The sequence below is a fragment of the Mustela nivalis genome, assembly GCF_964662115.1.
Source record: "Mustela nivalis genome assembly, chromosome: 8".
NCBI classification, from domain to species: Eukaryota; Metazoa; Chordata; class Mammalia; order Carnivora; family Mustelidae; genus Mustela; species Mustela nivalis.
The window spans coordinates 71,954,186-71,981,278 of NC_139027.1; the positions used below are offsets into that span (position 1 = coordinate 71,954,186).

Consider the following 27,093-nt stretch of genomic DNA (forward strand, 5'->3'; position numbering starts at 1 on the left):
AGATTTGGATGCTTCACCAACTAAACCACTGAGGGGCCCGTCACTGGCATATAATTTAGATGGTTAACATCAAACACTACATTAAGCCCTTACCGGTTGGCATTAAAAAAGAAGAAGATACTTACCAGACTGGTGCTGTGAGCAGGCTCCAGCACAGCCTTGGCTGAGGCTTCTTCCCGGCCTGCCGCATTCACCCCAGTGGCATTTTCCTGGGCCAACCCGAGCCCCTGCCCACTGCTCGTACTCCTCAGCTTATCCGCAATCCGCTGGTTTTCTTTCTCCAGCTTGATTTTGGCTAACTGTGCTTCCAACATCCAGTGTTCTTTTTCCTGCTCCAGTTTAGAGATCTTTTCCAAACTCTGCTGAACCTTGAAAAGCAATAGAGTTCTGCACCTTAGAGGACGATGCAGATAAAACTTAGTGGCTCAAGAAAGGCTTCACAAAACTTCAAACCAAACTACCTCCCAGAAGTAAAAACAAAAAAGCCTGATTGTTAAACAAGGAAAAGGAAATACTGCACAAGACACAAAAAGCACAACCAGAAACTGAGAGAGTGGAAAGTAAAATTAAAAATCTCTGTTCTTTAGAAGATATTAAGAGGGTGAGAAAAGCCATAAGATGGAAGGCATCTGCAAAGCATGTATCTAACAGAGGATTAGTATCTAGAATATATAAAGAACTTCTACAAATTAGTAAGAAAAAGATAGGCAACCTAGTAGAAAAACAGGAAAAAAAAAAAGACTTGGACATTGAACAAGACTAAAAACATAAAAAAAGGTACTCAATATCACTATCAAGAAAAAGCAATTTAAAACCACCCACATACTCCAATTAAAAAAAGAGAAAATACAAAGGTGGGCATGTTTGTGGAGCAGCTGGAACTGCCATCTAATGCTGGGAGGACTAGAATTTGGGACAGACACTTTGAAAAACTGTTTGGCTGGATCTTTAAAGCTGACATCTTATCCTCTGACCCAGCAAATCTACTTCCAGGTATATCTGCAATAGAACAGTGTGCATATTTATCAGAAGACACGTGTAAGGATGCTCACAGCAGCACCAGGATAGTCAAACACCTGAAACTACCCAAATACTCCTAGATTATAAAAAAGAATAATGCCTATTCACACAGTAGAGTACTGAACAACAGTGAAAATGGACAGATTACAATTATTTATAACATGATGAGCATTACAGATATGCTGGACTAAAGAAGCCAGACCTGAAAGAATATATATTATAAAACCTCATTTAATGAAAAGTCCATTTATTGAAACTTTCACTAATCTACTGTATTATAACATAGGATGATGGTTCTCTTTGGAAGCAAGGAGAATAATAACTGGAAAGGGGCATGAGGAAGGCTTCTGGCAATTTTTTTTAAAGGTATACCTTACATAAAGAAATGTTCTTTTTAAAAAATTTTATGTAGGTGCTAATTACATAAGTAACTAGCGAAAATTCATTGGGCTATACAGTTGACCCTTGAACAACCCAGGTTTGAATTACGTGGATCCACTTACACAAAGATTTGTTTCAACATATATAATATAGTACTATTAATCTATATTCTCATCCTTATGATTTTTTTTTTAAGACTTTATTTATTTGACAGACAGCACAAGTAGACAGCAGGCAAAGGGAGAGGGAAAAGCAGACCCCCCCCACCCCCGCAACAGGGATCCCAATTCGGGGCTCAATCACAGGACCTTGGGACCGTGACCCAAGCCGAAGGCAGCCGCTCAACTGACTGAGCCACCCAGAAGTCCCTTCCTTAAGATTTTCTTAATAACACCTTTTCTCTAGCTTACTTTAAGAATGTGGTATATAATATACATAATATACAAAACATGTGTTAATCAGCTATTTATGCCCTTAGTAAGGCTTCTAGTCAACAGTAGGCTATTAGTAGTTCAGTTTTTGGAGAGTAAGAAGTTATACACAGATTTTTGACTGCATGGGCATGGGATGTCAATGCCTCTAACCCCCACATTGTTCAAGGATCAACTATACATTAATTATTTGTTTACTTTTTTAAACTATGTTATACTCCATTTAACAAGAAGTTTAAAAAACTAATTCTCAGGACAAATAAAAGCATGAAAATAAAAGCAAGCTTACAGTGAATTCCAAATGCTTTACCAACTATCATGGTTGAGCAATTACCATGTAGCAGACACTGTTCACAGTACTTTCCTGCCATTATTCTACTGAAGCCTCACAGTCCTTCAATTCTCATTTCTCACAGAGCAGAACTAAAGCTCCCAGCAGCTGAACCACCTGCTAAGCTAGCAAACGGCAGAGCAAGGATTTGGGACTCCATCTGTCTGGCTCATAACTCTGTTTCTTTTCACTGTATCACACTGCCTCCCTTTGGCTCAATTAATCCTTACATGACCCTGAAAGACAGATATTATCCTCACTGCAGAGAGGCAGGAAGTGACGCCCAGAGAGCTTATCAGACTAGCCTGCAGCTGGTCAATGGCAGAGTGGGAAAATAAACAGCTCTCCCCACTTACTAGCTATTCTGGGTAAAAGCTGCCTAATTTCTTTGAGCCTTTACTTTCCTTATGTAAAATAAGAAGAAAACTGAAAATCAATTTTTAAAGTGTTCTCCATTTTATTGTTTATCCCAGGAATTTTGTTTTTCAGGAATTAGTCTCTAAATTAAATGTCCAGTTTCAACATCTTGGCATACTAATGTCGAAAAGACAAATGACACGTGTCAGCACAGATAAAATAAAGTCTCAGGTGACTTTATTTGCACTCTCTTTTAAGAGAAATACCTCCAAAACTTAAAGCAAGCCTATTGTTGAGGGGAATAAATCTCTGGCAAAAGCTACACCAGTGTCAGTGTGCACCAACTTCTGGAAAGGTCAGTCCCTCCCACTGCCACCCAGCCCCCAAATTCGACTGACCGACTGACTGAATATGGGAAATTTTTCCTTACTGATCATGTAGGAAATAAAAATAACTCACTGAGTCTCTTGCTCCTCCCCCTTTTTTTGCCTTATTATTCCCGACATTTAAATCTAGTGCCTAGAGAAAAAAAATCACCGTATCCCAAGTGTGTTGGTCTTACTTTAGTGGCAATTACACCACCAACTGAATCAAGATGACTTATTTAGAGTATCAAGAAACGTTCCTAGTGAATTATGTTTATAGTGCTTTTTAGCATGTGTTAAACCATTAATTTTACATGTTTACTTATACAGCCTTTTAAATTGTTCTGAAAGCCTTCTCCAGGGGATTCAACATTTATCCTGTTTCAACAAGCAGCATGATTCGCCAGGCACCATACCTGTTGTGCAAGGCCTTCTCGACTTTCTGTAGAGCTAAGTAGGACCCGGCGGTTGGCCAGTGCTTCTTCATAAGGCACAGACTCCAAGAGAGGCTATGGAAAAAGCATAAGAATTCAAGCAAAAGATCATATTATTCCCTGATCCTACCTACACAAATGAGAATGCTAAATGGGGTTCAGTATATATGCCATTCAGATATATGCCAACATAATTTCCTTTACTAATATGACAAGGAACTTTTTTTTTTTTTTTAAAGATTTTATTTATTTGACAGAGATCACAAGTAGGCAGAGAGAGAGGAAGGGAAGCAGGCTCCCCACTGAGCAGAGAGCCGGATGCAGGGCTCGATTCCAGGACCTCAGGATCATGACCTGAGCCAAAGGCAGAGGCTTTAACCCACTAAGCCACCCAGGCGCCCCGACAAGGAACTTTTTTAAGAAAAATAAAGAAGAGGGGCCTGTCATTCCAGTTATAATCTACACTAACATCGTAAGCACTTGTACTGAATACCATATGATTTCACTCATATGTGAAATCCAAACAACAAAACAAATTAAAAAACAAAAACAAAAAACAGAAACAGACTGAGATACAGAGAAAAATCAGATGGTTGCCAGGTAGAAGGGCAGTGGGGGAGGATGGGCAAAATAGGGAAAGGAGATTAAAAGGTACAAACTTTCAGTTATAAAATAAATAAGATACAGGGATACAAACACACAGTAAGGAATATAAATAGTAAGTAACAACATTGTATGGTGACAAACAGTAGCCTGACATATTTTGGTGATCACATTGTAATGTATATAAATGTTGAATAACTATGTTGTACACCTGAAACTATATAACATTGTATTGTCACTTACATCTCAATTTTTTTTTTTTTTTTGGAAAGCAGACTGTCAGGAGATGGGGCAGAGAGGCAGTAGTAAAGATTACTAAGGGGCATTGTCTTGACCATGATTTCAAGGGTGGAGACATATGCCAAAACCTATCAAACTATATATTTCAAATATACAGTTTTTGTATGCCAATTAAATCCCCAATAAAACTTTGGAAAACAAACAAAACATACAGATAAAGAAAGATGATAAAAAATCTAGAAACAGACAAAAGCATAGACAAAAATATATTATGTGATAAATGGTGCATTTTTTCTAAGTCAGTGGAGAAAGGACAGACTGGATAAATGCTTTAAGGACAACCAGTCAATAAATTAGAAAAATAACTACTTAGATTCCCCGTTTTACACTTATATCAGAATGAATCCAAGATAGATTAAAGATTTGAATTTAAAAATTTAGGCCATGAAAATAATGGAAGAAAATATAAGTGAACATTTCCGTAATCCTGAAAAGTACCCCTAGGGGCGCCTGAGCGACTCAGTTGTTTTTCTCTTGTTTTTTTTTTTTTTTAAGATTAGTTTTATTTGTTGGAGAGAAAGCACATGCATGAGCCTGAGCAGGGGAGGGGCAGAGGGAGAGGGAGAAGCAGGCTTCCCGCTGAGCAGGGAGCTGATGTGGGACTCGATCCTGAGACTCCCGGATCATGACCTGAGCCAAAGGCAGATGCTTAACCAACTGAGCCACCCAGGTGGGTGACTCAGGTCGGGATCCCAGGGTCATGGAATGGAGCCCCTCATAGCATTGAGCTTCCTGCTCAGCGGGAAGCCTGCTTCTCCCTCTCCCACTCCACTTGCTTGTGTTCCCTCTCTCCCTGTCTCTCTCTGTCAAATAAATAAATAAATAAAATCTTTAAAAAAAAAAAAAGAAAGAAAGAAAAGTGCCCCTAGCTGAGAATCACCACCATAAAGAAAAAGACTGGTTCACTGATATAAAAATTAAAACTTCTATTAAAAAAAAATACAACAGGGGCGCCTGGGTGGCTCAGTGGGTTAAGCCGCTGCCTTCGGCTCAGGTCATGATCTCAGGGTCTTGGGATCGAGTCCCGAGTCAGGCTGTCTGCTCAGCAGGGAGCCTGCTTCCCCAGCTTCTCTCTCTGCCTGCCTCTCTGCCTACTTGTGATCTCTGTCTGCCAAATTAAAAAAAAAAAAAAATACAACAGCAAACTGGGAGGAAAATATTTCCAACAAAGACAAAGGATTAATAATTTTACTATAAAAAATAAAATAAAATTCTTACTATAATAGAGAACTCTTTCAACCCTAATTAGGAACACCTATCTAAAAATAGGTCAACAATGAACAGAGAACTGGCAGAATGAATACAAACAATAACTTTATGAAAGGACGTTCCACTTCAATAAGCAAAGAAATGCAAATTAAAATAACAGTAAAAAAGCTCTTGTCTCTGAGATGGATAAATATTAAATTCATGGGTAAACTATAAATAGGTAACCTTCTTAAGTATAGTCTGGAAGAAATGTGCCAAAATTTGAAAGATTCACAGACTTTGACTAAGCAATTCCATTTTGTAAAATTAATCTTTTTTTTAATTTTTATTTTTTTAAAGATTTTATTTATTTATTTGACAGAGATCACAGTAGACAGAGAGGCAGGCAGAGAGAGAGAGAGGGGAAGCAGGCTCCCTGCTGAGCAGAGAGCCCGATGCGGGACTCGATCCCAAGACCCTGAGATCATGACCTGAGCCAAAGGCAGCGGCTTAACCCACTGAGCCACCCAGGCGCCCCTGGAAAATTAATCTTAAAGATATAAGTAAGTAGACAAATATAGGGAGATAGGTAGCCTTATACATTGCTAGAAATATAAAACAGTACAGCTACTCTCAACGGAAATTTGCAATAAATATTAAAATCCAAAATGTGCAAACCACATGATCTAGAACATTCTACTACTCAATATTCCATACATATGCCCGAAGCATTTACAAAGTTACCCACTGCAGTATTATCATAACAGTAAAAAACTGGAATGAACCTAAATGCCCACCAATAGGGAATACCTAAATCAGCCACAGAACCACCATATTATAGACTTCTCTGCTGTATTTAAAAGGAATATAGCAGTCACCATATGTAATGATATACATCTCTAAAACATACTTTTTTTTTCCTTTTTTTTCATTTCTTTTAAAGTATAACTGATGAACAATCTTACATTAGTTCCAGGTGTACAACATAGTGATCTACCAATTCTATATATCTAAAACATTTTAATTTTTTAAAAAGATTTTATTTATTTATTCGACAGAGAGATCACAAGTAGGCAGAGAGGCAGGCAGAAGAGGGGCAGGGTAGCAGGCTCCCTGCTGAGCAGAGAGCCCCAGGCGGGGCTCCATCCCACAACTCTGAGGTCATGACCTGGGCCGAAGACAGAGGTTTAACCCACTGAGTCACCAAGGTGTCCCTTAATTTTTTTTAAGTTTATTTTTTTAGTAATCTCTACACTCAAACCCATGCTCAAACCCATGACCCTGTGATTCAGAATTGAATGCTCTTCCAGCTGAGCCAGCCAAGCACCCCTAAAATATTTTAAATGAAAAAATCAAGTTGCACAATTGAACAATGAAACATGCATTTAGGTTTAAAAAAAGAAAGAAAACTCTATTTATTGTATAGTGTCTTTAAGTTTATATAGATGTATGTAAATGCTCCAAGATTTTGGAAGGTTATACACCAAACTAAATACTACAGTCACCTCTGGAGAGAAAGTAAAATTAGGGACTGTACTTAATCTGTAATGTTCTAATATAATATAAGAATGTGTTTATTATGCATTATGTGTTAACTAAAATAAAAAACAAGGGAAAAAGGTAAAAACCAAATGCACAAAGTTGCAGGAGCAAGAATATCTACTGTAACTCCACATGTAATGGTGAAAAATAGAAAACAACCTAAATATCCACAAGCAATGCATTGGCTAATTAAATTATGACACATTTACAGAATGAAATACTATAACAATTTATAGTTATAGACATATATTATTTAATATATAAAAATCACAATTTATAAAATCACAGTATATAAAAATCCAATTCACTATGAGGAAAAAAAGATTCTAAAACAGTGTATATGGGGAACCCATGTGGCTTAGTAGGTTAAGTGTGTGGCTCTGGCTCAGATCATGATTTCAGGGTCCTGAGATTGAGCCTGGGGTTGGGCTCCCTGCCCAGCAGGGAGTCTGCTTCTCCCCTTCCCTATCCCCCTTTGGCTCTCCCCCATGCTCATGCACTCTCTCTTCCCACTCAAATAAATAAATAAATAAAACTGTATATACTCAGATACACTTTGCTTTCTATAGCATATACATGTGTGTTTCCTGTGTGTATGCACACATGCACTAAAATTTTTTTGGATATGGAGATACTCTAACAAAGTTAATGGTAGCTACATCTGGGTGGTGGGATTTGATGCAACTATAATTTTCTTCTTCATGTATACTACTGTATCATCTGATTTCTTTTTTTTCTTAAGTTATTTATTTTTTTTAAATTTTTTTTAAATTAACATATAACGTATTATTTGCCCCAGGGGTACAGGTCTGTGAATAGTCAGGCTTACACACTTCACAGCACTCACCATAGCACATCCCCTCCTCAATGTTCTTAAGTTATTTAAATTCAATTAGCCAACACATAGTATATCATTAGTTTCAGGTGTAGTGTTCAATAATTTATCAGCTCCATATAACATGCAGTGTTCATCACATCAGGTGTCTTCTGATTTCTTTTTTGCAGTGACCCTGTATTTTTATATTCAGGAAACAATTATAAATATGCTTCCATTTTTTTATGTTTCTATAAGTTTTGAGATTTCTGAGGTTGGATACTTACTAGCTGCCTGGCTGCCTCATTCTAGATACTCCTAGCGGGCACCTGGAGACATGAGTCCAACATGGGCTATGCAGAGATCACATGTTAACTGAAGTTTGGGTCTCTGTCACCTTCTCCTTCCCAAAGACCTCCCCCAGTACCCACCAACCACCTGTGCCCCCACTTGTGTAAAATTTAAACAACATAAACTGTGCAGACTCTTGCCATTCTCTAGAATGATTCCTGATTTTTCCTCTGATGCAAATTCAACAGCAGCTCACAAACCTTTCTCAGAGCCTTCATGTAGGCTGCAGCTTTTCTCTTGTACTGCAGCATGCATTCAGCTGAAAGAGGACTAATGAAGCCACTCGCTGCCTTGGGCCCGTAGCTCAGAGATGCATTGAAGCAGTCCACGTTGTTGCTGAAGAAAGATGCGATCTAAATCAAGAGTGACGAGAAGACAGATTTTGTTTTCCAATAATATATCTAACATATATATCTCATAGTGTTTAGAGCAGAGTTAAAGGTGTTGAGAATGGAAATGAAATTTCAACACCTGCCCCAAGGCCCACATTTATTTATTTGAGGAGAATACCTAGGGCGATGACTTGTAATAAAAAGACAATATCGGTAAAAAGATTGAGACCAGACTACTGACAGGTCTTAATGTAAACAACTTCTATTCTTCCTGAAAACCAAGACTAAGTCTGGTTTACTCTGTACATGTCTATGAGCTATTTAACTCATTAATTTCTGCTACTATTCTCAAAATATCCATGTTTGGATTTATACATTTTATTCATATTTTAACTTTGAATTTTTCAAATTCCAACAAGAGACATGACACAGCATCTTGGAATATATTCACTTTACTTAAACTTAATTCTGTAAATCTCAATTTGTGATTTACACATATAATAAAGACTAGCAATTTAGTAGACTCTGTTATTAATAGATTTAACTTGTATTAAATCTGTGTAAGCAGCCATGAAGATCCATGACTGAGCCATGACTTTGAATCTACAGTGCTGTATGAAATGGTGATATAAATAAAAATGTCTGAGAAGGTTATTAGCCAGAAAAATTAAAGTGTTGGTTACATTAAAGCATATCCTATTTTGATAAATAAGAAGTGACTTATAGAACAAAACATCCTAAGCCTCGGCATAAACTGACCAAAAAGTAAGCAGTGAATCACTAATGGTCTGAAAGGTTTTATTTTTCATCATTTTACTGTATCAAATGAAATTCTATTCTAGGTCGTATTCAAGAAAATAAAGGATTCTAAAGGTCTTAAGACTTATATCACCTGTAAAGGACATGGAAAATCACATACCCAGGGTTTGCATTTTAGGTCATTGCAGTATACGGTGACGTTTATTTTCTTTCCTCTTTCTAATACTTCTACACTTTCTAAATGTTCTTCAATATGCATATATCATTACATTTTCTTACTGGGCTTTTAAAAATTATAAACTATAAATTTTAGTTTAATCGAATCACATTAGCTAAGTATTAAGCTCTCACCAACTAACATTAGTTCAGATACTTATTTCAGTTAAGAACCATTCACAAAATCTCAGAATGAAGATTGTAGACCTGTCCTTGAGACATTTTAATGTTTCAGGTAAAGCCAATCTAATATTAGCTGTGAAGGACCCAGGTATTAAATATTTCAGAGTTTTCATAAAAGTTGAAAAATGTGGAGACTCCTCTAAAATGCCAAAGTTTTTTTTTCCAAAATCTTCCATACTTAAATCAAAGCTAGAATTATCTTCAGAAGCTATGGCATGCCTGTAGATTCAAGTGTTCAAGAAGTGGCCGCAGGGATGGTCTTCTGGCTGAGGAACTCTGTAGGCACAGATCCGTGAGCTGACAGAACCTAAATGTTTTAATGACAGAACCTAAATGTTTTAAACCTTTTAATGATGGCCCCAAGCTCTAACAAAGTGTCACAAAGACCAGTCTGAGTCTGGAAAAGATGACACTGAATATATAATCTGATCTGTGATCATTCTGATTCACTTAATTACCTAAAAAAAAAAAATGTTTCTATAAAACTCAACCAGTCAGAAGTATGTAAGCCTGACAATGCACAGACCTGTACCCCTGGGGCTAATAATACATTATATGTGAATTAAAAAAAAAAAAAATTAAAAAAAACCCACAACTAGTCAGAAAAATATTGCCATATAAACACGGAGAAATTTCCTTGAGAATTTAGGATGCATCCACTGAAATAAATGGGCTAAGATAGGTCTGAATACAGTCCTTCCAGTTATACATATATGGGTAGTTCTCAAGGAAATCTGAATCAGTAAAGCAGTATTGAGAATATAACAACTGCTGAAATCAGAACATCCAAGATAGAATTTTTTTAAAAAATGCATTTTGGTCAGTTTATGATAATAATTAAGTGTTTAATTATCCAAATAATCATTATCTAATATTAATGGTTCTATAAAAAGACACATGTTAAAGTCACCTTAAAAGTACTTGTTAAGAAATCAAATCACAGGAGTACCTGGGTGGCTCAGTGGGTTAAAGTCTCTGCCTTTGGCTCAGGTCATGATCCCAGGATCCTGGGATCGAGCCCCACATCAGGCTCTCTGCTCAGGAGGGAGCCTGCTTCCTCCTCTCTGTCTCTCTGCCTGCCTCTCTGCCTACATGTGATCTCTATCTGTCAAATAAATAAATAAAATCTTAAAAAAAAAAAAAATCCACAGAAGTAGCAATGTGACAAAAAACTAGGAGCGAAAAAGTCTTAACAAAAGTTTTACTGGTTCTTTTTTCTTTTTATATATGCTCCCAATTTCTATAAAGGAGACATTTGATATACACAAAGATGTATACTGATCAATATCTCCCTAAAAAAAAAAAACTGTGAGTGATCTACTTACTCATCACAAGGGCTGAACAGTCTCTCCCATATTGTTTTAAATATTGGGTAGGGAGAAGGAAAAGGAAGACAACTTTATTTTACAAAAAAGTCTGATATTCCAAAATCCTTTTATACAGATTAATTTTCCTATGTTATTCAAGGAAAAAAAAAGAGCTTACACAAAATTTAAATTAAATTTAATGACACTATAAACCAGATAAGCTATAAATTATAAACTTACCTTTCCTGCTCCATTTGTTAATGCTACTAATGATGACAGAATACAGTCATTAGTTGTAATAAGCTTCTGTGTTGCTGTTGGAAGTTCATGCTCTATTGTAGCTTTCTGACTGTAATGTTTAGAAATATCTATAAAAGCAATCAAATGAAAACTCTTACTATCCATAAACAAGTTGCACACAACCAGCCCGTTAACTTTTCATATCTACTCTTAGAGACTTATGCAGTAAATCTGAATAATAACAACAACAAAAAAATAGTCCCAACTCTATCAGGATTGTCCTGAATATTACTTAGGTCACAAAATCACGTGGAAAGAATAGAGACAATTGAGAGTCTCTTAATACCATCCTGGGGTCTCTATTCCCACCACCAGCTTGTGGCTGATGATCCCTCCTCATTGGAGAGTTTGCCCTTCTTCTAGTGCTCGGTAAATGACCCTAACCAGTACTTACCAGTTAAAAATGCTGTTTTGATAGTCTAGGCAGGCACAGATGAGAATTTATCTCGCACTCCTATAGGCTAACCATGAGGTTGGAACAGAATGACCAACAGAGGCACGATGTCCCACAATCCTTACTGGACCGTAGCTAGTTTGTTAGTACATACCCTAACTGACACGGACAAGGGTCTACACAGCCAAACCAGGATTGAACACTCCCATGTCTGACTTCACAGGCCACTGCTCCCAGTCCCAGAATATTACAACAAAGCCTGTAGTCAGGAAAGCACAGGAGAAAGACTTAGATATAAAAAAAAGTTAAAAGAAATTGCAGTAGGTGAAACTGGCCAAACTACTAAGCTTGGGGTTTTCTGGGTCTCTGAGAAAAAAATGATTTTGTCCCGGAAATAAGGGATAATGGGAGAATTCTTAAGACAACACTGATTTATGAGGAAAGGTAATGATATTTTTAAATAATAAAGTGTTCACAATTCATTCTCCTCCGCCTTTTTTAGAATACTTCAGGTACAACATCATGAACTATCATTACCAACAAAGCCAAAAATAAATCACAAAATACGAAAATTAATTTTTATAACAGGTGTGTATGCAGAGAATTGTACTTATTCAGAATCAAGGAATCTAGTTGATTTTAGATATGGGTAACTAAAAAGAAATAAGACTAGTTAGAAAGAAATGGCATTTCAGATTTAACCTGATATGATCATAATATTTTAACACAAAATCACTATCTTATGAATAAAAATATTTTTACTAAAATTTTAAAACTGGAGAATTGTTTTATTTAATATAGATATATACATATATATGTAAACTGTAATTTAAGATAGTTTCAGATTCACAGAAAGGTTACAGAGACTTTCTGTATACCCTTTAGCCAGTTTTCCCTACTATTAACACCTTACATTACTATGGTACAGTTCTCACAGCACAGAAACCAATATTGGCACATTACTATTATGTTTATATTTTTAAAAAATAAATGATTATCCTCTATATAAAAATTCTATATAAAAATATAAAAAAGTGAATAAAAATTCAAGTGGAACACAACTTTTGAATTATTTACTTTAGAGAGAGAGCGGGAGTGCACAGAAGAGGGACAGAGAGACTACTCAAACAGACTCCCCACTGAGCACAGAGCCCAACAAAGGGCTTGATCCCAGGACCCTGAGATCATGTCCTGAGTCGAAATCAAGAGTCATCTGCTTAACCGAGACACCCAGGCACCCCACTGAACATTTTTATATACTGAATTTACTAGCCTCTAACACAGACATTCTCTTGCTACACACTACAGAAAGTTGTAGTCACTATTTTACTTAGTACACAAAGCTTAATACGACTCGGCTAGCAGGTACTTTTAGGTGATTGGTAGATGACTGAGATACTTATAAAAGTCATATAGTACTATGAACACTGATGTGGTTTCCACTGGAACAGGGCCACTGTAGTTTGACAGCAATAATTCTCCTGAACCAATTCTTTACTGAGTCCAAATATTTCAATTATTTAGGGTGTTCCTTAGCATTAATTTTTAAATCCAAAAGAACAAAGAAACCATGTGTCCTAGGCCAGATTTTTTTCCCTTTTTTTTAAGATTTAAGATTATTTATTCATTTGACAGAGAGAGCAAAAGCAAGGGGAGCAGCAGGCAGAGGGAGAAGCAGGCTCCCCATTGAGCAAGAAGCCTGATGTGGGACTCCATCCCATCATGACCCGAGTTGAAGGCTGACACTTAACCAATTGAGCCACACAGGCACCCTGGGGTTTCTTTTTATGATTCCTATGAGTCTACCTGCTTTAGACCTGAGACTAAAAATCAACAGTTCTCACTTAGAATTCCCTTGTTAAAAGATTAATTCATACCTATTTTAAATCCATGTAGGATAGGCATGTTTATAAATCTCTAGCTCTCTTTTTACACTGACACTTGCCTGCCTGCATCCTACCTCAGATCAAGCAATTATTCAGGGCAAAGCAGGAAGGGAAGAGGTTTGAGAGTTCTTGAAATCACAAAGCTTCTTCTGTTAATGCCAGTTGATGTTCACTCTGAGTCTCCCTGAGAGATACACAGCTGTCTTCCAAGCTAGGTAAGAAGACAAATTTGAACTGTAAACCTAGCAACTGGACCCCATAATCTTGCCAACCACCCTTCCTATTGCCCAGTATTCTCTCTTTACATTATGTCTGCAAGGACAGAAACAAGCAGAGGCACTAAGGGGGTGGTGAAATTCACCTTACTGAATGGTAAGGTGGTGCTAGGTGAGACTGTTGGCACTAAGAATGAATGGTTCCCAGTGCCAGAGGTTACATGCCAATCTACAGAAGGACCTGAATATACCCAACTTGTACATGCTTTCCAACATTCCTAAGTTTTTAAAATTATTTTCTGTGAAACTAGTAACAGGCCCACAATCGTTACCTCCACACCACAATGAATAATCGAGGCTATTATTAATCTGGGCTATTTCTGATAACTGCTTCTGTCCTTTCCTCCTTCCCCTGCACCAACTGTCTTCAAAAGGAAAAGAAAGAAAAAACCGAGAAGCCACGCAGACCTATAGATTAAAAAGTCAACTCAGAATCAGTTAGCTAAGAAGCATATGAAATGTGGGCGCCTGGGTGGCTCAGTTGGTTGGACAACTGCCGTCGGCTCAGGTCATGATCCTGGAGTCCCGGGATCGAGTCCCGCATCGGGCTCCCAGCTCCATGGGGAGAAGCTCTCACTGTCTCTCTATCAAATAAATAAATAAAATATTTTTTAAAAAAAAGAAAGAAGCATATGAAATGTCCTTCAACCAACTTATTCTTAGTCTACAGCAATTAAACACCAGCCAAAGCTTAAAAGCAAACCTTCACTTCTCAAGGTTCCCCTGAGCAAAACAGGGCTTAAAATGGGCATGTTAAACATAAAAATGCAAAGGATGGTGAAAAGTTAGTACATTCTTTCTTGGAACTTTAAACCCCGATTTCCTCAATTCCTTCATGCTTGGGCTCTAACACATGCAAAGTATTTTGCTAAATGCCCCTCAATAAGCATGTCTGGCTTGATAAAATTCATACACCTGCCTGCAATCAGTGCAATGCATTTTTGGCTAAAGCACTGTGCACAAGGGTTTCTCTTCAGCGCTTTGTTTACCTTCAGAAATGAAGCAGATGGAAAAAGCAGACGGCAGTGAGCTGTGCACTTCAACAGAAGCCAAATGCTACTAAGCCTTTTTCTGGGGTCTATTAGCCTTGGCAGTATTTGTTTAAATCTCACTTGGTCAGAGCTGAGAAAATAAGATGCAGGTTTTTAGCTCACTGATGTACTTTTCAAGCCTCACCTTTCACGACATCATGAAATCCATGCAGAGCAGCACCAACGTTTGTTAAGACAGAACCGTAGTTTGTCCGAAGGAGTCCGTCTGGCTCTGTACCTAGGAAACCAAAATCACAAGCCTAAGCATTTCCCTAGAAGACTTCCTCGCCTGCAAAACTGACAGCCCACCCTCTTCCACTTTTGGGAACAGAGAGAATAAAGACTGCCTGTGATGTGCTGGAAATAATGGGTCCTGAAATCCTTGCAGACACAGTCAGATATAATGGTGATAAATACAGCCACAACTGACTGATTTGCATTATCCACACCCACAAATATTTTTAATAGTTAAAAATCAAGATTAAATTGTTAAGTAGGATTACATATTTTATGATCCTTTTTGAAATAAAAGTTTGTGAGGTGCCTGGGTGGCTCAGTGGGTTAAGCCTCTGCCTTTGGCTCAGGTCATGATCTCAGGGTCCTGGGATTGAGCCCCACATCAGGCTCTCTGCTCAGCAGGGAGCCTGCTTCCCCCTCTCTCTCTGCCTGCCTCTCTGCCTATTTGTGATCTCTCTCTCTCTCTCTGTCAAATAAATAAATAAATAATCTTAAAAAAAAAAAAAGGTTAGTGAATTTCAACCTTATTACTACAGAGCACATTTCTCAATCTCTTCTTTCCCTACATGTTATTTGTTGAACCTCACTAAAAACATCATTATTCAGACTTCTACTTCTGATATGACCGCATGAGCAGCTCCACAGACCAATGCTCCCCCCAAAACTGGTGAAAATTGTATTATTTTATTTTAAAAGATTTTATTTATTTATTTATTTATTTATTTGAGATCGAGAAAGAGAGCATGAGAGGGGTGGAGGAGTGGGGGAGGTGGGTAGGGAGAAGAAGACTCCCTGCTGAGCAGAGAACCCGATCCCAGCCTGAGATCATGACCTGAGTAGAAGGCAGATGCTTAACTGACTGGGCCACCAGGCACCCCTGAAAATTATTCTAAAAACAACTATTTAATACTCTGGAAATAACCCTAAGTAGATACAGTAAATGAAGAAACATTTATCAAGAGAATCTTTTAAAAACAAAGGAAAAAAAAGAAAAAATCTTTAACAACTCTAAGAACAGCCAGAATCTGTGGTATTTGAACAAAGACCCATTCCCCCATCCCCTCATCAGCTCAGTGAGCTGGAAATCCCACTCCAGAATGGTGAGGCCAAGAATATAACTCTCCTATAACTGGAGGACTGCATTTCTCCTCTTGCCCCCACCTACCTGTTAAAGCTAAGTTCAGGCTGAGTATGACAGAGAGAGGTGGTAGTTCTTCCACGCAGCCCCAACTTGTGGGATGGAGGCTCTACCATGAGCCCAGCACTGCTGAGAAACTGGGGTTCTCCATACCCTTGCCTAGCTCATTTTATCCGCACAGAAAGGGCAAGCCAGGGAGACTGGAGGCTGTGGCCCTACCTCAGCTCCACCAGCGCTCAGCCACTAAATCAAGAGTATTACTCAGAAGTACAGCATTGTCCCCATCTCCAGCACCACAACCATGGCTCAGAGATTTAGCCCAAGGGAGGCACAGGCCTTAAAACAGAAAATTCTGAATCTGTTCCCAAAGGAATTGATTTCACTCTCAATAGAGTATGGAGAAGTTCAAGTCTAAACGTGTTCTCAAAAAATCGGAGCTTGTGGGAAAGCAGTTAACAGGAAACTAGTAGATACATTAAAGATGTGAGTTAAAACTACAGGCTGGCTGGTTTACCAGAGGGGAAGAAAACAGCTAAGAAGAGCCCTCCTGAGGTCATAACAAACCTCAAACACTGATCTCAAAAAACATAGCCATAAAGAAGCCCAAATTCAACTGGATCAACAGTGGAGCAATTTATGCCCCCAAGGCATTGTTAAAAACAAGACATGAGTCAGCCAGCAATCAGTGGAGCTTATCCCTGGTGAGATCAAGAAACAAAACAGGGAAAGGTCCCTGGCAAAACCACTGCCACCCCAGGGCGACTACGTGCATGCTGAATGCTGAACAGCCCTGAGAAACAACATCAGTGTGCTTAATCTGAAAAACTACAAAATAAAATCAAAGAAGGTCTACCTAGGTGGAAAAATATACCATGTTCATGAACTAGAAATTTAACATCGTTAAGATGGCAATGCTCCCACATTGCCAGGGCTGCTACAACGTAAGACCACAAAGGTGGTGGTTTAAAACAACAGAAGATACTTTTCTTACAGTTCTGGAAGCCAAAAGTCTGAAATCAAAGTGCTGACAGGGCCACACTTCCTCCAAAGACTCCAGAGGAGAATAATAATTAATAAGGAGTAACAATAATAATAATAATAATTAATAAGGAAAATAATAAGAAGGAGAATTTCTTGCCTCTCCCAGGTTCCGTTGGGCCCCACACATTCCCTGGCTTGTGGCAGAATTATTCCAATTCTTGCCTCTATCTTCATATGGCCTCCCCGAGTCTCTCCTGTGACTCCGTATGTCTCCAAATCTCTCCTTACAATGATGGAAGGATAGTAGTCACTGGACTAATAAGGCTCTCCCTAAACTAGTAGAACCCCACCTTATTTTGATTTCATCTGCAGAGATCCTACTTCCAAATAAAGTTACAAATAGAGATACTGAGGTGGAATTTCATGTATCTTTTAGGGAGACACAGAAACTCCCCAAACTGATCTGCAGATTCAATAAAGTATCAGAATCCCAGCTGATTTTTTCATAGAAACTAACCAGCTGATTCTAAAATTCATATGGAATTGTTAAGAGAACAGTAACAGCCAAATAATCTTGAAAATGAAGAACAAAGTAGAAGAACTTTCACTTCTTGATCTCAAAACTAACTACAGAGCAAAAGTCATCAAGACAGTATAGTATTGGCAGAGGATGCATAGATCACTGGAATAAATCTGAGTGTCTAGAAATAAATCCATACATCTATGATCAACTGATTCTTAACAAGTGTGCCAAGGCAATTCAATAGGGAAAGAGTAGTCTTTTCAATAAATGGTGTTGAGAAAACTGGATAAACACATGCAAAAGACACCTCACACCAGATACAAAAATTAACTCAGAATGGATCAAAGGCCTAAACATAGGGTTAAAACTATACACTCTTAGAAGAAAACATAGGGGATAGTTTTTATGACCCCACATTTGACAACATATTCCTAAATATGATACCAAAAGCATGAGCAATAAAATAAAGACAAATTGGACTTCACCAAAATAACAAACTTTCATTATGGAATGGACACCATCAAAAAAGTGAAAAGATAATCCACAAAATGGAAGAAAATACTGTCAATCATGTACCCAAAAAGGGATTTGATCTAGAATGTATAAAACTCAATAATAAAGAGATAACCCAACTGAGAAATAGAGAAAGGATCTGAATAAACCTATTTCCAAAGAAGATATACAAAAAGCCAATAAAGACATGAAAAGATGCTTGACATCATTAGACATCAGGGAAATACAAATCAAAACTGTAATGAGAAACCACTTCAGAAAGTCAGGTAACACTAGGATGTGTAAAACCAAAAAGTGAGATAATAATAAATGCTGGTGAGGATGTGGAGAATCAGAACACTCATACTTTGCTAGTGGGAAGCCACCTTGGAAAACAGTATGGCAGTTCTACCAATAGTTAAACATAGTTTTCATATAATCCAGCAATTCCACTCCTATGAGAAATGAAAGCTATGCTCACTCAAACACTTGTTCACAATTATCTATAGCATCATTATTCATAACAGCCAAAAGGCTGAAACTACACAAACTATCCATCAACTGAGGGGTAAATAAAATGTGGTGGGATATATAATGGAGTATTATTCTACAATAAAAAGAAATGGATGAATCTTGAGAACATTGGGCTGAGTGAAAAAAAGCAGTCATAAAAGACCACATATTATATGATTCCATTTATACAAAATGTTCAGATTAGGCAAATCTATAGACAGAAAGTACATCAGAAGTTGCTTCGTGCCAGGGAGAGACAGAATAGGGGAATGAGGTAATAGCTAAACTATATAGGATTTCTTCTTAAAGTGATGAAAATATTTTAAAATTAACACTGATGTGTGATGGTGCACATATCTGTGAATATACTAAAAACCATTGAACATTATACTTTAAATGTAGATTAAATGGTATATAAATTATACCACATTAAATCTGTTACAGGAAAACAAATGACAGTACCAGAAAAATCACAGCATTCTTAAAATCAAGATCCATTCTATTACCTGAAAATACTCTTTCCAAGTTACAGCAAAACAAAACAAAAGACATTTTTACTTCCAAACCTCCTTACCCTATGCTACTTGTTGGAAAGTTGCTACAATTCTTATGCTTTGCCCCTCTCCATTTAAAAAAAAAAAGATGGAGAGGAAGGGAATTAATATTTAATGCATGTCTTCAATGCCTAATATTGTATATTCTTAATTTAACTTAATAATTATTTTACCTCCATTTTAAAAATGGGGGAAAACAGGGACAAAGAAGTAAAGTGATTTGCTGAAGATCATAAATGTGAAAGGGGCTGGAAGATTTGAATTCAAGTTTTTCTGACTCCAGATCCTATACTCTTCTATTCAAAGAAACTAAACAACTCCCTTCTCCATCTTCTTCTACTCTAAGCTCTTCAAGTTGAACCATGAACAACCAAAAACTTACTTGGCAAGGCAAGAAGATGGATATAAGTCTCCAGCTTCTCAAACACAGCTGTCATCTTTTTCATGTCCTGAGACAGCTCTAGGTTCCTGGCTCTCAATGCAGATGTGCAAAGAGAAGATTCACATTCTTCTTCTAAACTAGGAATGAACAGATTTTTCAAAAGTGAGCATCCGAATGATTTTCAAACAGCTGTACTAAATCACCTGAATTCTCAAACAACTATATCCAAAGAGAAACTTTCCAAGAAAAAAATAAAACTGATCTCATTTATAAGATTCCATTTTCTAGACCACAATACATACACCTGTTTGCTGCAAATGACTAACAGAGATCCAAACAGAAAAAAAGCAAACAAACAAAGGCAGATGGCCATTGTCTTTCCATCCTTAGAGCAGCACAAAACTATTTCCCTTAAAAATACTTTGAGGGAAATAAATTTTTTTTTGAGTAACAGTGCTTAGGTGGCTCAGTAAATAGAGCATGGGATGCTTGATCTCAGGATCATGAGCTCAAACCCCACACTAGACACAGAACTTACTTTATTAAAAAAGAAAGAAAGAAAAAGGGACACCTGGGTGGCTCAGTGGGTTAGGCCTCTGCCTTCAGCTCAGGTCATGATCTCAGGGTCCTGGGATCGAGCCCCACATCGGGCTCTCTGCTCAGTGGGGAGTCTGCTTCCCCTTCTCCCTCTGCCTGCCTCTCTGCCTACTTGTGCTCTCTCTCTCTCAAATAAATAAATAAAATCTTTAAAAAAGAAAGAAAGAAGAAAAAACTTACCAAGAAAAATATTTCATACATTGAATTCCTAAAGAAACCTTATTAGTATATATATTTGTAAAAGCCAAACAGATGGAAAAAAACCAATCTATACACTCAAATCTAAAAATCAATGGTTAGGGACGCTAGGGTGGCTCAGTGGGTTAAAGCCTCTGCCTTCGATTCAGGTCATGATCCCACAGTCCTGGGATAGAGCCCCACATTGGGCTCTCTGCTCAGTGGGGAGCCTGCTTCCTCCTCTCTCTCTGCCTGCTTCTCTGCCTACTTGTGATCTCCACCTGTCAAATAAATAAATAAAATCTTAAAAAAAAAAAATCAATGGCTAATAGTCATATAATATAATACATTATTTCATTTTCTATTTTAAAGGGTTACTTGGGGAAATAATTATAAGGTCAAAAAAACACATGGACTCTTAACAGTGTTTATTAAAAATATGCCGGAAATCAAGCAAAAAGCTAGGAACGTTATTAGCACAGGAATGGTAATCATATCCTCTTCCTTCTCTTTCTCTACTTTAGAGCAGACAGCTATTCATTCAATACTAAGCCCACTTACTACTAAAAAGGACATGTCACCTTGTCACCTTGTCAATTAAAGTGGTTTTTAAACCAATGATGAAAAGTTGTCTAAAAACATAAATACGTGATGAGGCAGAAGACAAAACATCCCAAGAATAGGAATATAAAATTAAGAAAGGACTTATCCAATGTTTCTAAAAATGTAACAGTGAAAAAAATAAATTAAGGTAAAATAAAAATGCATAACTGTTTCAAGTAGCAAAAACTACCTTTGCAATGGTTCTCAAATAGATTCTTCTTAAACATAAGCCAAATCAATAAGATATATTCAATTTAGTGGTTAAACTTCTAAAGTGAATTTTCAAAAACTTTACATTGAACTATAAACTCTATTAATCTGAATGAAATTGTAATTCATAATTATTAGTTTAAGTCCTAATTCTCTGATTCCTAAAATTCTGTCATATCCACAAATCATAAAATTTCGTTAGCAAAATACCTTGTCAGGTTAGAATTAGGAAATAAAATGGCTTTTAACACATAATAAATTTTTTAAATAATGAAAGTTTACATTTTTGAAAAGGTAAAACCTATCACTTTAGCTTTATCAAGATTTATGAACCATAATTACTTGCACATTTTCTTTTCTTTTTTTTTTTTTTTTAAAGATTGTATTTTTTATTTGAGAGAGAGTGAGAGAGAACATGAGCGAGGAGAAGGTCAGAGAGAGAAGCTGAGTCCCCGTGGAGCTGGGAGCCCGATGCGGGACTTCCCGGGATCATGACCTGAGCCGAGGGCAGTCGTCCAACCAACTGAGCCACCCAGGCATCCCTGCTTGCACATTTTCAATATCTATGTTACTCATCTATATATTTTCTAAATCTTATCTTACAATATATTATAATACACATATGTTCTTACTTCTCTTACATTCCAGTTGTATTATTTTTAAATTTTTTTTAAAGGCTAAATCTTAGGATGAAAAGATTCAGATGAATTAAGGGTCTTGATAATTTTAGACCAAAAGTATCAGAACATACAAGCAATATTATCAAATTTCCAGTTACATGGATTATTTTCTCTTTTCCTTCCAGAAATGCTTAACAAAGAATATTTAAGGTTATCAAATGATATCTTCTATGAGGGCTGGCGCAGATAAAGTTTTTAGCTTATAACTTATTTAAATAAATCACCAATAATAAAGACAAGAAAATATCACTTCAAAGAAACCTAATGATTATTGATTCAATTGTAGAAGCTAATTACTATAACCCCCATCTAGGTGTTTACGGCAAAAAGGATAAAATTGAAAGATTTCTTTCAGTAAATGTGTTATTGACAATCACTGAAAATACTGATTCACAGCATTATATGGTTAGAGCAGTAACCACGTTATAGAACTACTCAAAAAATCCTAACTGGTGCACTACAATTCCATTTTCTTAAATTTAAGTTTATGCTGCTCAAGCCATTAAATGACCCTTTCTCACAGAAGTCCAAATTGGCTGGGGTACAGAACGATCAGGCAGCTCACAAGGGGCACACGTCGCTTTTAACGCCAGTACAGGTCAGGGGACACCCCACAACTCCCCGAGCTTTCTGGCCTCAAGGGTAAGTACCTTTTCAACTGATAAGGAAGAATCTTCTTAAGAAAACATATATAAGAGGTTAGATGCTCTGAAAAAGTTTTCAATTTCACAGTTGTCTCCTGGAAAAGAAAAATAATTTCATGGTTAATAGTGTTATCTGACAAAGAGGAGCTTCCACTTCCAGAAGTAAAACAGAAGAAAATTACCAGGACAGTCACAGTATCCTCAGTAATACTTTCAAATAAATGAAGCATTCCTTCCTCAAGAGGGCGGACATAGGACGCATTTTCATGAAGGTATTGTGAGAACTACACAGAAGGGAAAGAACTGTGAGTTACATCACTAAAAAACAACAAGTATCCACAGATTTATAAATGGAGTTATAAACATAAATTCTCTTGGAAACTTTTTCTTAAAAAGTTTTTCTAGGAAAAGGTTTGGCCTTTACAAAATAGAGATGCTCACCTCTAACAGTCCCAAATACAATTCCCCAAGTCCCCATCTCATTCCAAAAGAAGTAACTTGAAGAGGGATGACATCATTAACAACCAAATATGGGAGGACACACCAAGGAAACACTGCATTACAACCCACACCAACAGGCCTTTCCCCAAACACCTGCTCCTCTAGAGAGGTCTCAGAAAAGAAAAGAAAAGAAAAGAAAAGTCAAAACTGTATGAAAGATTTTTATGTTATGTGCCTCATTTAAAAAAAAACACAACAAATCTATTGAGGACAGCTTCTTATTTTTACTGTGTACAATGTTCAAGGTTAACAAATTCTAGGAATATAATTACCACCAACATGAGGATGTAAAAAACTTTTATAACTATCACCAATACCTTAGTATTTATAAAGAACTAATTCAGTATGAAGAATAAATTCAGAAAAAAAAAATCCTATAGGGATTTAGACAATTTAAAAGCAAAAAGTTATTTTCCACTTGTGAAATATCTCAAATATCTCAAATATCAAAATACTGTATAATGGCTCAAATTTTGATTTCTCAGTATAGAAATATAAGATCTCATTATGCAGAAATGTGATTCCACTGGCCATACTACAAACTATAGGTATCTGGCCCTACGCAACTCACTTGATCTCTCTGGCCTTCAATCATAGATGTCTACTTTGTGATTCTATGAACAAGTCTAAACGCTCTGGTCATCTTTTAACAAGTGGTTTCTGAATTTCGGAATAATTGAGACCTATTCAATAATAAGACTTATTAGAAAAACCACACAGAACCTTTCATAGGCCAAAGGTAAAGTATTGAGAAATACATGAATTTTTCAAAGTGATGAAGTTTCAGGCAAAATTAACATATTTGATGCTCACTGTGTGGGCATAATGTGGCAACAAACTAAAATAAAACTCCAGAAAGGGATAAAGAACCAGTATTGGGTAAAATATATTTTTTGATATTATAGGAAGTATAAAAGAAAATATAACTTTTATATTAAAACACTGCAGTATTTTTTTCCCTACCCAAGTCAGCTGAAAACTTTTCCCCACAGTGAAATTAAAAAGCATTTCAAAGGCCCAAAGTTTGTTTATGAATTTCAATAGAGGCAGAGAGTCCAATCAAAACTGATGAAAACCAAGCACTTCTTGAAGGCTTCCTATGGGTAAGGTATAATGATAATAAGAACTAACCTTTATTGAGTGCTTACTATGTGCCAGGCACTAATCTTAGTACTTCACATGTATTATCTACTTAATCCTCAAATACACATACCTGTGAGGTATGTACTCTATCCTCCATTCTAAATATCAGGAAACTGAAGCACAGAAAGGTTAAATAAATTGCCCAAGCGGACACAGAAAGTGGCTGGACCCCAGTCGTCTGACTCCAGAGCATAGCTTTTGCTCTACTACTAGGTACTTACTGGATACATGGACATAAACACTATTCAAACCTTGAAAACACTGCATAATAATGCAAAAACGAGCGATCAGCTAAGTAGGAAAAGTGGCATATTCATTTCAGAATGCCACATTATGGGACACTTAGAGCATAAATCGATGGCAAGATCCCTCAATTTCTTCCCTGTGGGACCCAGCCTTCAAGATGGCCCCAGTGATCCCTGCCTTGGCTGTTCCTGACTTTGTGTAGTACCCTTGCACACTCTTTCAGGGCTGGTCTCTGTGACCAAGACAACATGGTAGCAGGGATAGTATTCAGTACTAAGTCATAACAGGCATTGTGGCTTTACTCTCTTAGATCACTTATTCTAGGGGAAATTAACCTCTGCCTTGAGACACTCCAGCAGTCCTATGGAGAAGTGTACTCAATGAGAAACCAAGGCTCCCAGCCAACAACCAATACTAACTCACCAGCTGTGTAAGTGAGCCACCTGGGAAGCAAATGCCCCACCCTAGTCAAGTCTTGAGATGAATACAACAGCCTCAGTCAGGTTGACTGAAAGCTTATGAATGAGCCAGAAGTCCCCCAGTTATGCAGATACTTTCCTCCTTAATTCTTGATCCACAGAAACTATGTGCGATAATAAATTTCTGTTGTTTTAAATGACTAAGTTTTAGTGTAATCTATTACACAGCAATACAGAACTAATACGCTATTTATTTTTGCCTTTTCAGTTAAACGTGGTCTTGCAAGGTACTTGAAATCCTTTTGTAGAACTAGCTGGAGAGAAAAAAGGAAAGAAAGGAGCAAAATTTGCCAGGCCCCAAAAAAGCACATGGACTAAAGGGAATGACAGTCAACCCTCTTCTTACTCCTTATTTAAACTTCACACACCCTGAAAATGCCCCCGAAGTTCAACCAGAGAAGCAGTTTCACTCCCACTCCATACCCCAGCAGGAAAGGTCAACTATACCATATATCCATATATCTATATCTATATCTATATCTATATATATATATTTTTTTGCTTTTAAACATACCCAGTGACAAAAGTTATATAGTGAGTACAAACAGGGAGGGAGAAAATGCCAGCAAATTAGGTTTTCCAACAATAAAATGGCACTTCCCATTACGTCACACCCTGGTCAAAAAACTGTAATAGTCCCCCATCCTACATACAAAGCGAGTCTGTGCCTTGGACCTACCTTAGGGGGCTTCCAGAGTCTGCAGCCATGTTTTTTCCTTTGCAACTTGACCTCTCGCTGCACTTCAAAGACTTCACACTCTTGCCAGAACAGTTTGCTTTCCACTCCCTCCCCACCCCAACCCACTTTGTTACACCTTCCTACTCTGTGACTTTGCTCATGTCTTGCCCTCTTCTGAAGGAAAAAAACACCTATCCTATTTCTCTCCTCTTCAAATCTTGCTCATTTGTCAAAGCCCATTCAAATCCCCAAAGACTTTTTGCCAGACACTACCACCAACAGCAATCTCCCCTCCTTGACAACTTTATATCCCTACTGGCCTTACCAACCACATTTCCCCAGTATTTAATTTCTTAAAAATTTCCATGTTTGCCACATTTTATCTTAAGGTCAAAGACTCGTGAATTCTGGTTTTCTTCCATGTCCCCCAAAAAACTTGGCTGATGCACAGCAGTGGTCTGAAAAGAAAGAACATGTCTTCCTACTTGTTCAGGGCAGATAACAGGTATACGGAGTTAAATTTACCTTCTGATTCAAAGGAGATATAGGCTCAATGGCAGAATCAATAGGAAAAATCTGAATCCTCTGTTCTGTATAGGTGTGAAAGTTCAGAAGAGCCATCACCAGATCTTGAACAAAAGCCAGGGCCTGCCCAGCAATGTCCCGCATCTTCAGCTTTAAAGTGAAAAGTATATCAAGTCAACTATCCAATTACTCTTCTCAAGCAACTTTCATAAGTCTGGTTTTAGAGAAAACATTTAAATTCTAGTATAATTAATCCTGAATTTAAATTCATTTGCTCCCACTTGGATTTTAATATTCCCATCTAAGGAAATCAGAAAACCATCAGTTTGGGCAAGCAGACTTCCTCCACTTAACCTAGACCATGTTAAGTGCAAGGCCCACCAACCTATAAGAAAGATATGGCTCACAAAGTAAGTGTATCCTGTAATTCAGTTCTAATGGTATCAGATGAAAGCAAAAAACTGTATTACTTATGAATTCAATAAATAGCAAGTTACATAATTTTTTAAAAAATGTATAAGAAAGTAAAGCCAAAGTTAAACACAATGGTTTAGTGCACTAAACACAAGCCCAAACAATAAATTCTTGTATCTGAGAAATCTGACATACACATCGCTGAAAATAAAAACATCATCATTACCTGATGTCTCCTATTGTGGAGTGGAACATTCAGAGCGTTATACTGACTATATTCTACAAAACAAAATTGGATCCACATTAAGTCATTTACGTTTACAGGAAAATAGCGTAACTGAAAAATTATGAATGCCCTGAAGCAAAATCAGCTTTACATAAGAATTTGAAATGATTAAAGCCACAATCATAGTATGAGAGAATAATGGAATTTATATAGAATCAGTTGTTTCTCAGATAAAGTAATACCTACAATTTTTTTTCAGTAGGCTCCATGCCCAGCGTGGGGCTTGAGCTCACGACGCAGAGAGCAAATCACATGCTCTACACACTGAGCTAGCCAGGGGCCCCCAAAT

The 27,093-nt window shown here is 37.2% G+C and overlaps 1 protein-coding gene across 1 annotated transcript in view; it reads right to left on the reverse strand.

Moving 5' to 3' along the window:
- Window positions 1–27,093, reverse strand: part of PPP1R21 (protein phosphatase 1 regulatory subunit 21) — a 63,651-nt gene that overhangs the window by 13,609 nt on the left and 22,949 nt on the right. The window contains exons 8-17 of the mRNA XM_082746846.1: window positions 26,745–26,797; window positions 26,105–26,254; window positions 22,714–22,815; window positions 22,538–22,626; window positions 19,621–19,757; window positions 14,946–15,038; window positions 11,155–11,282; window positions 8,318–8,470; window positions 3,302–3,394; window positions 126–368 (exon numbers count right to left, since the gene is read on the reverse strand). Coding sequence (XP_082602972.1) covers window positions 126–368; window positions 3,302–3,394; window positions 8,318–8,470; window positions 11,155–11,282; window positions 14,946–15,038; window positions 19,621–19,757; window positions 22,538–22,626; window positions 22,714–22,815; window positions 26,105–26,254; window positions 26,745–26,797 — 1,241 coding nt within the window. The remainder of the gene's footprint in view (window positions 1–125; window positions 369–3,301; window positions 3,395–8,317; window positions 8,471–11,154; window positions 11,283–14,945; window positions 15,039–19,620; window positions 19,758–22,537; window positions 22,627–22,713; window positions 22,816–26,104; window positions 26,255–26,744; window positions 26,798–27,093) is intronic.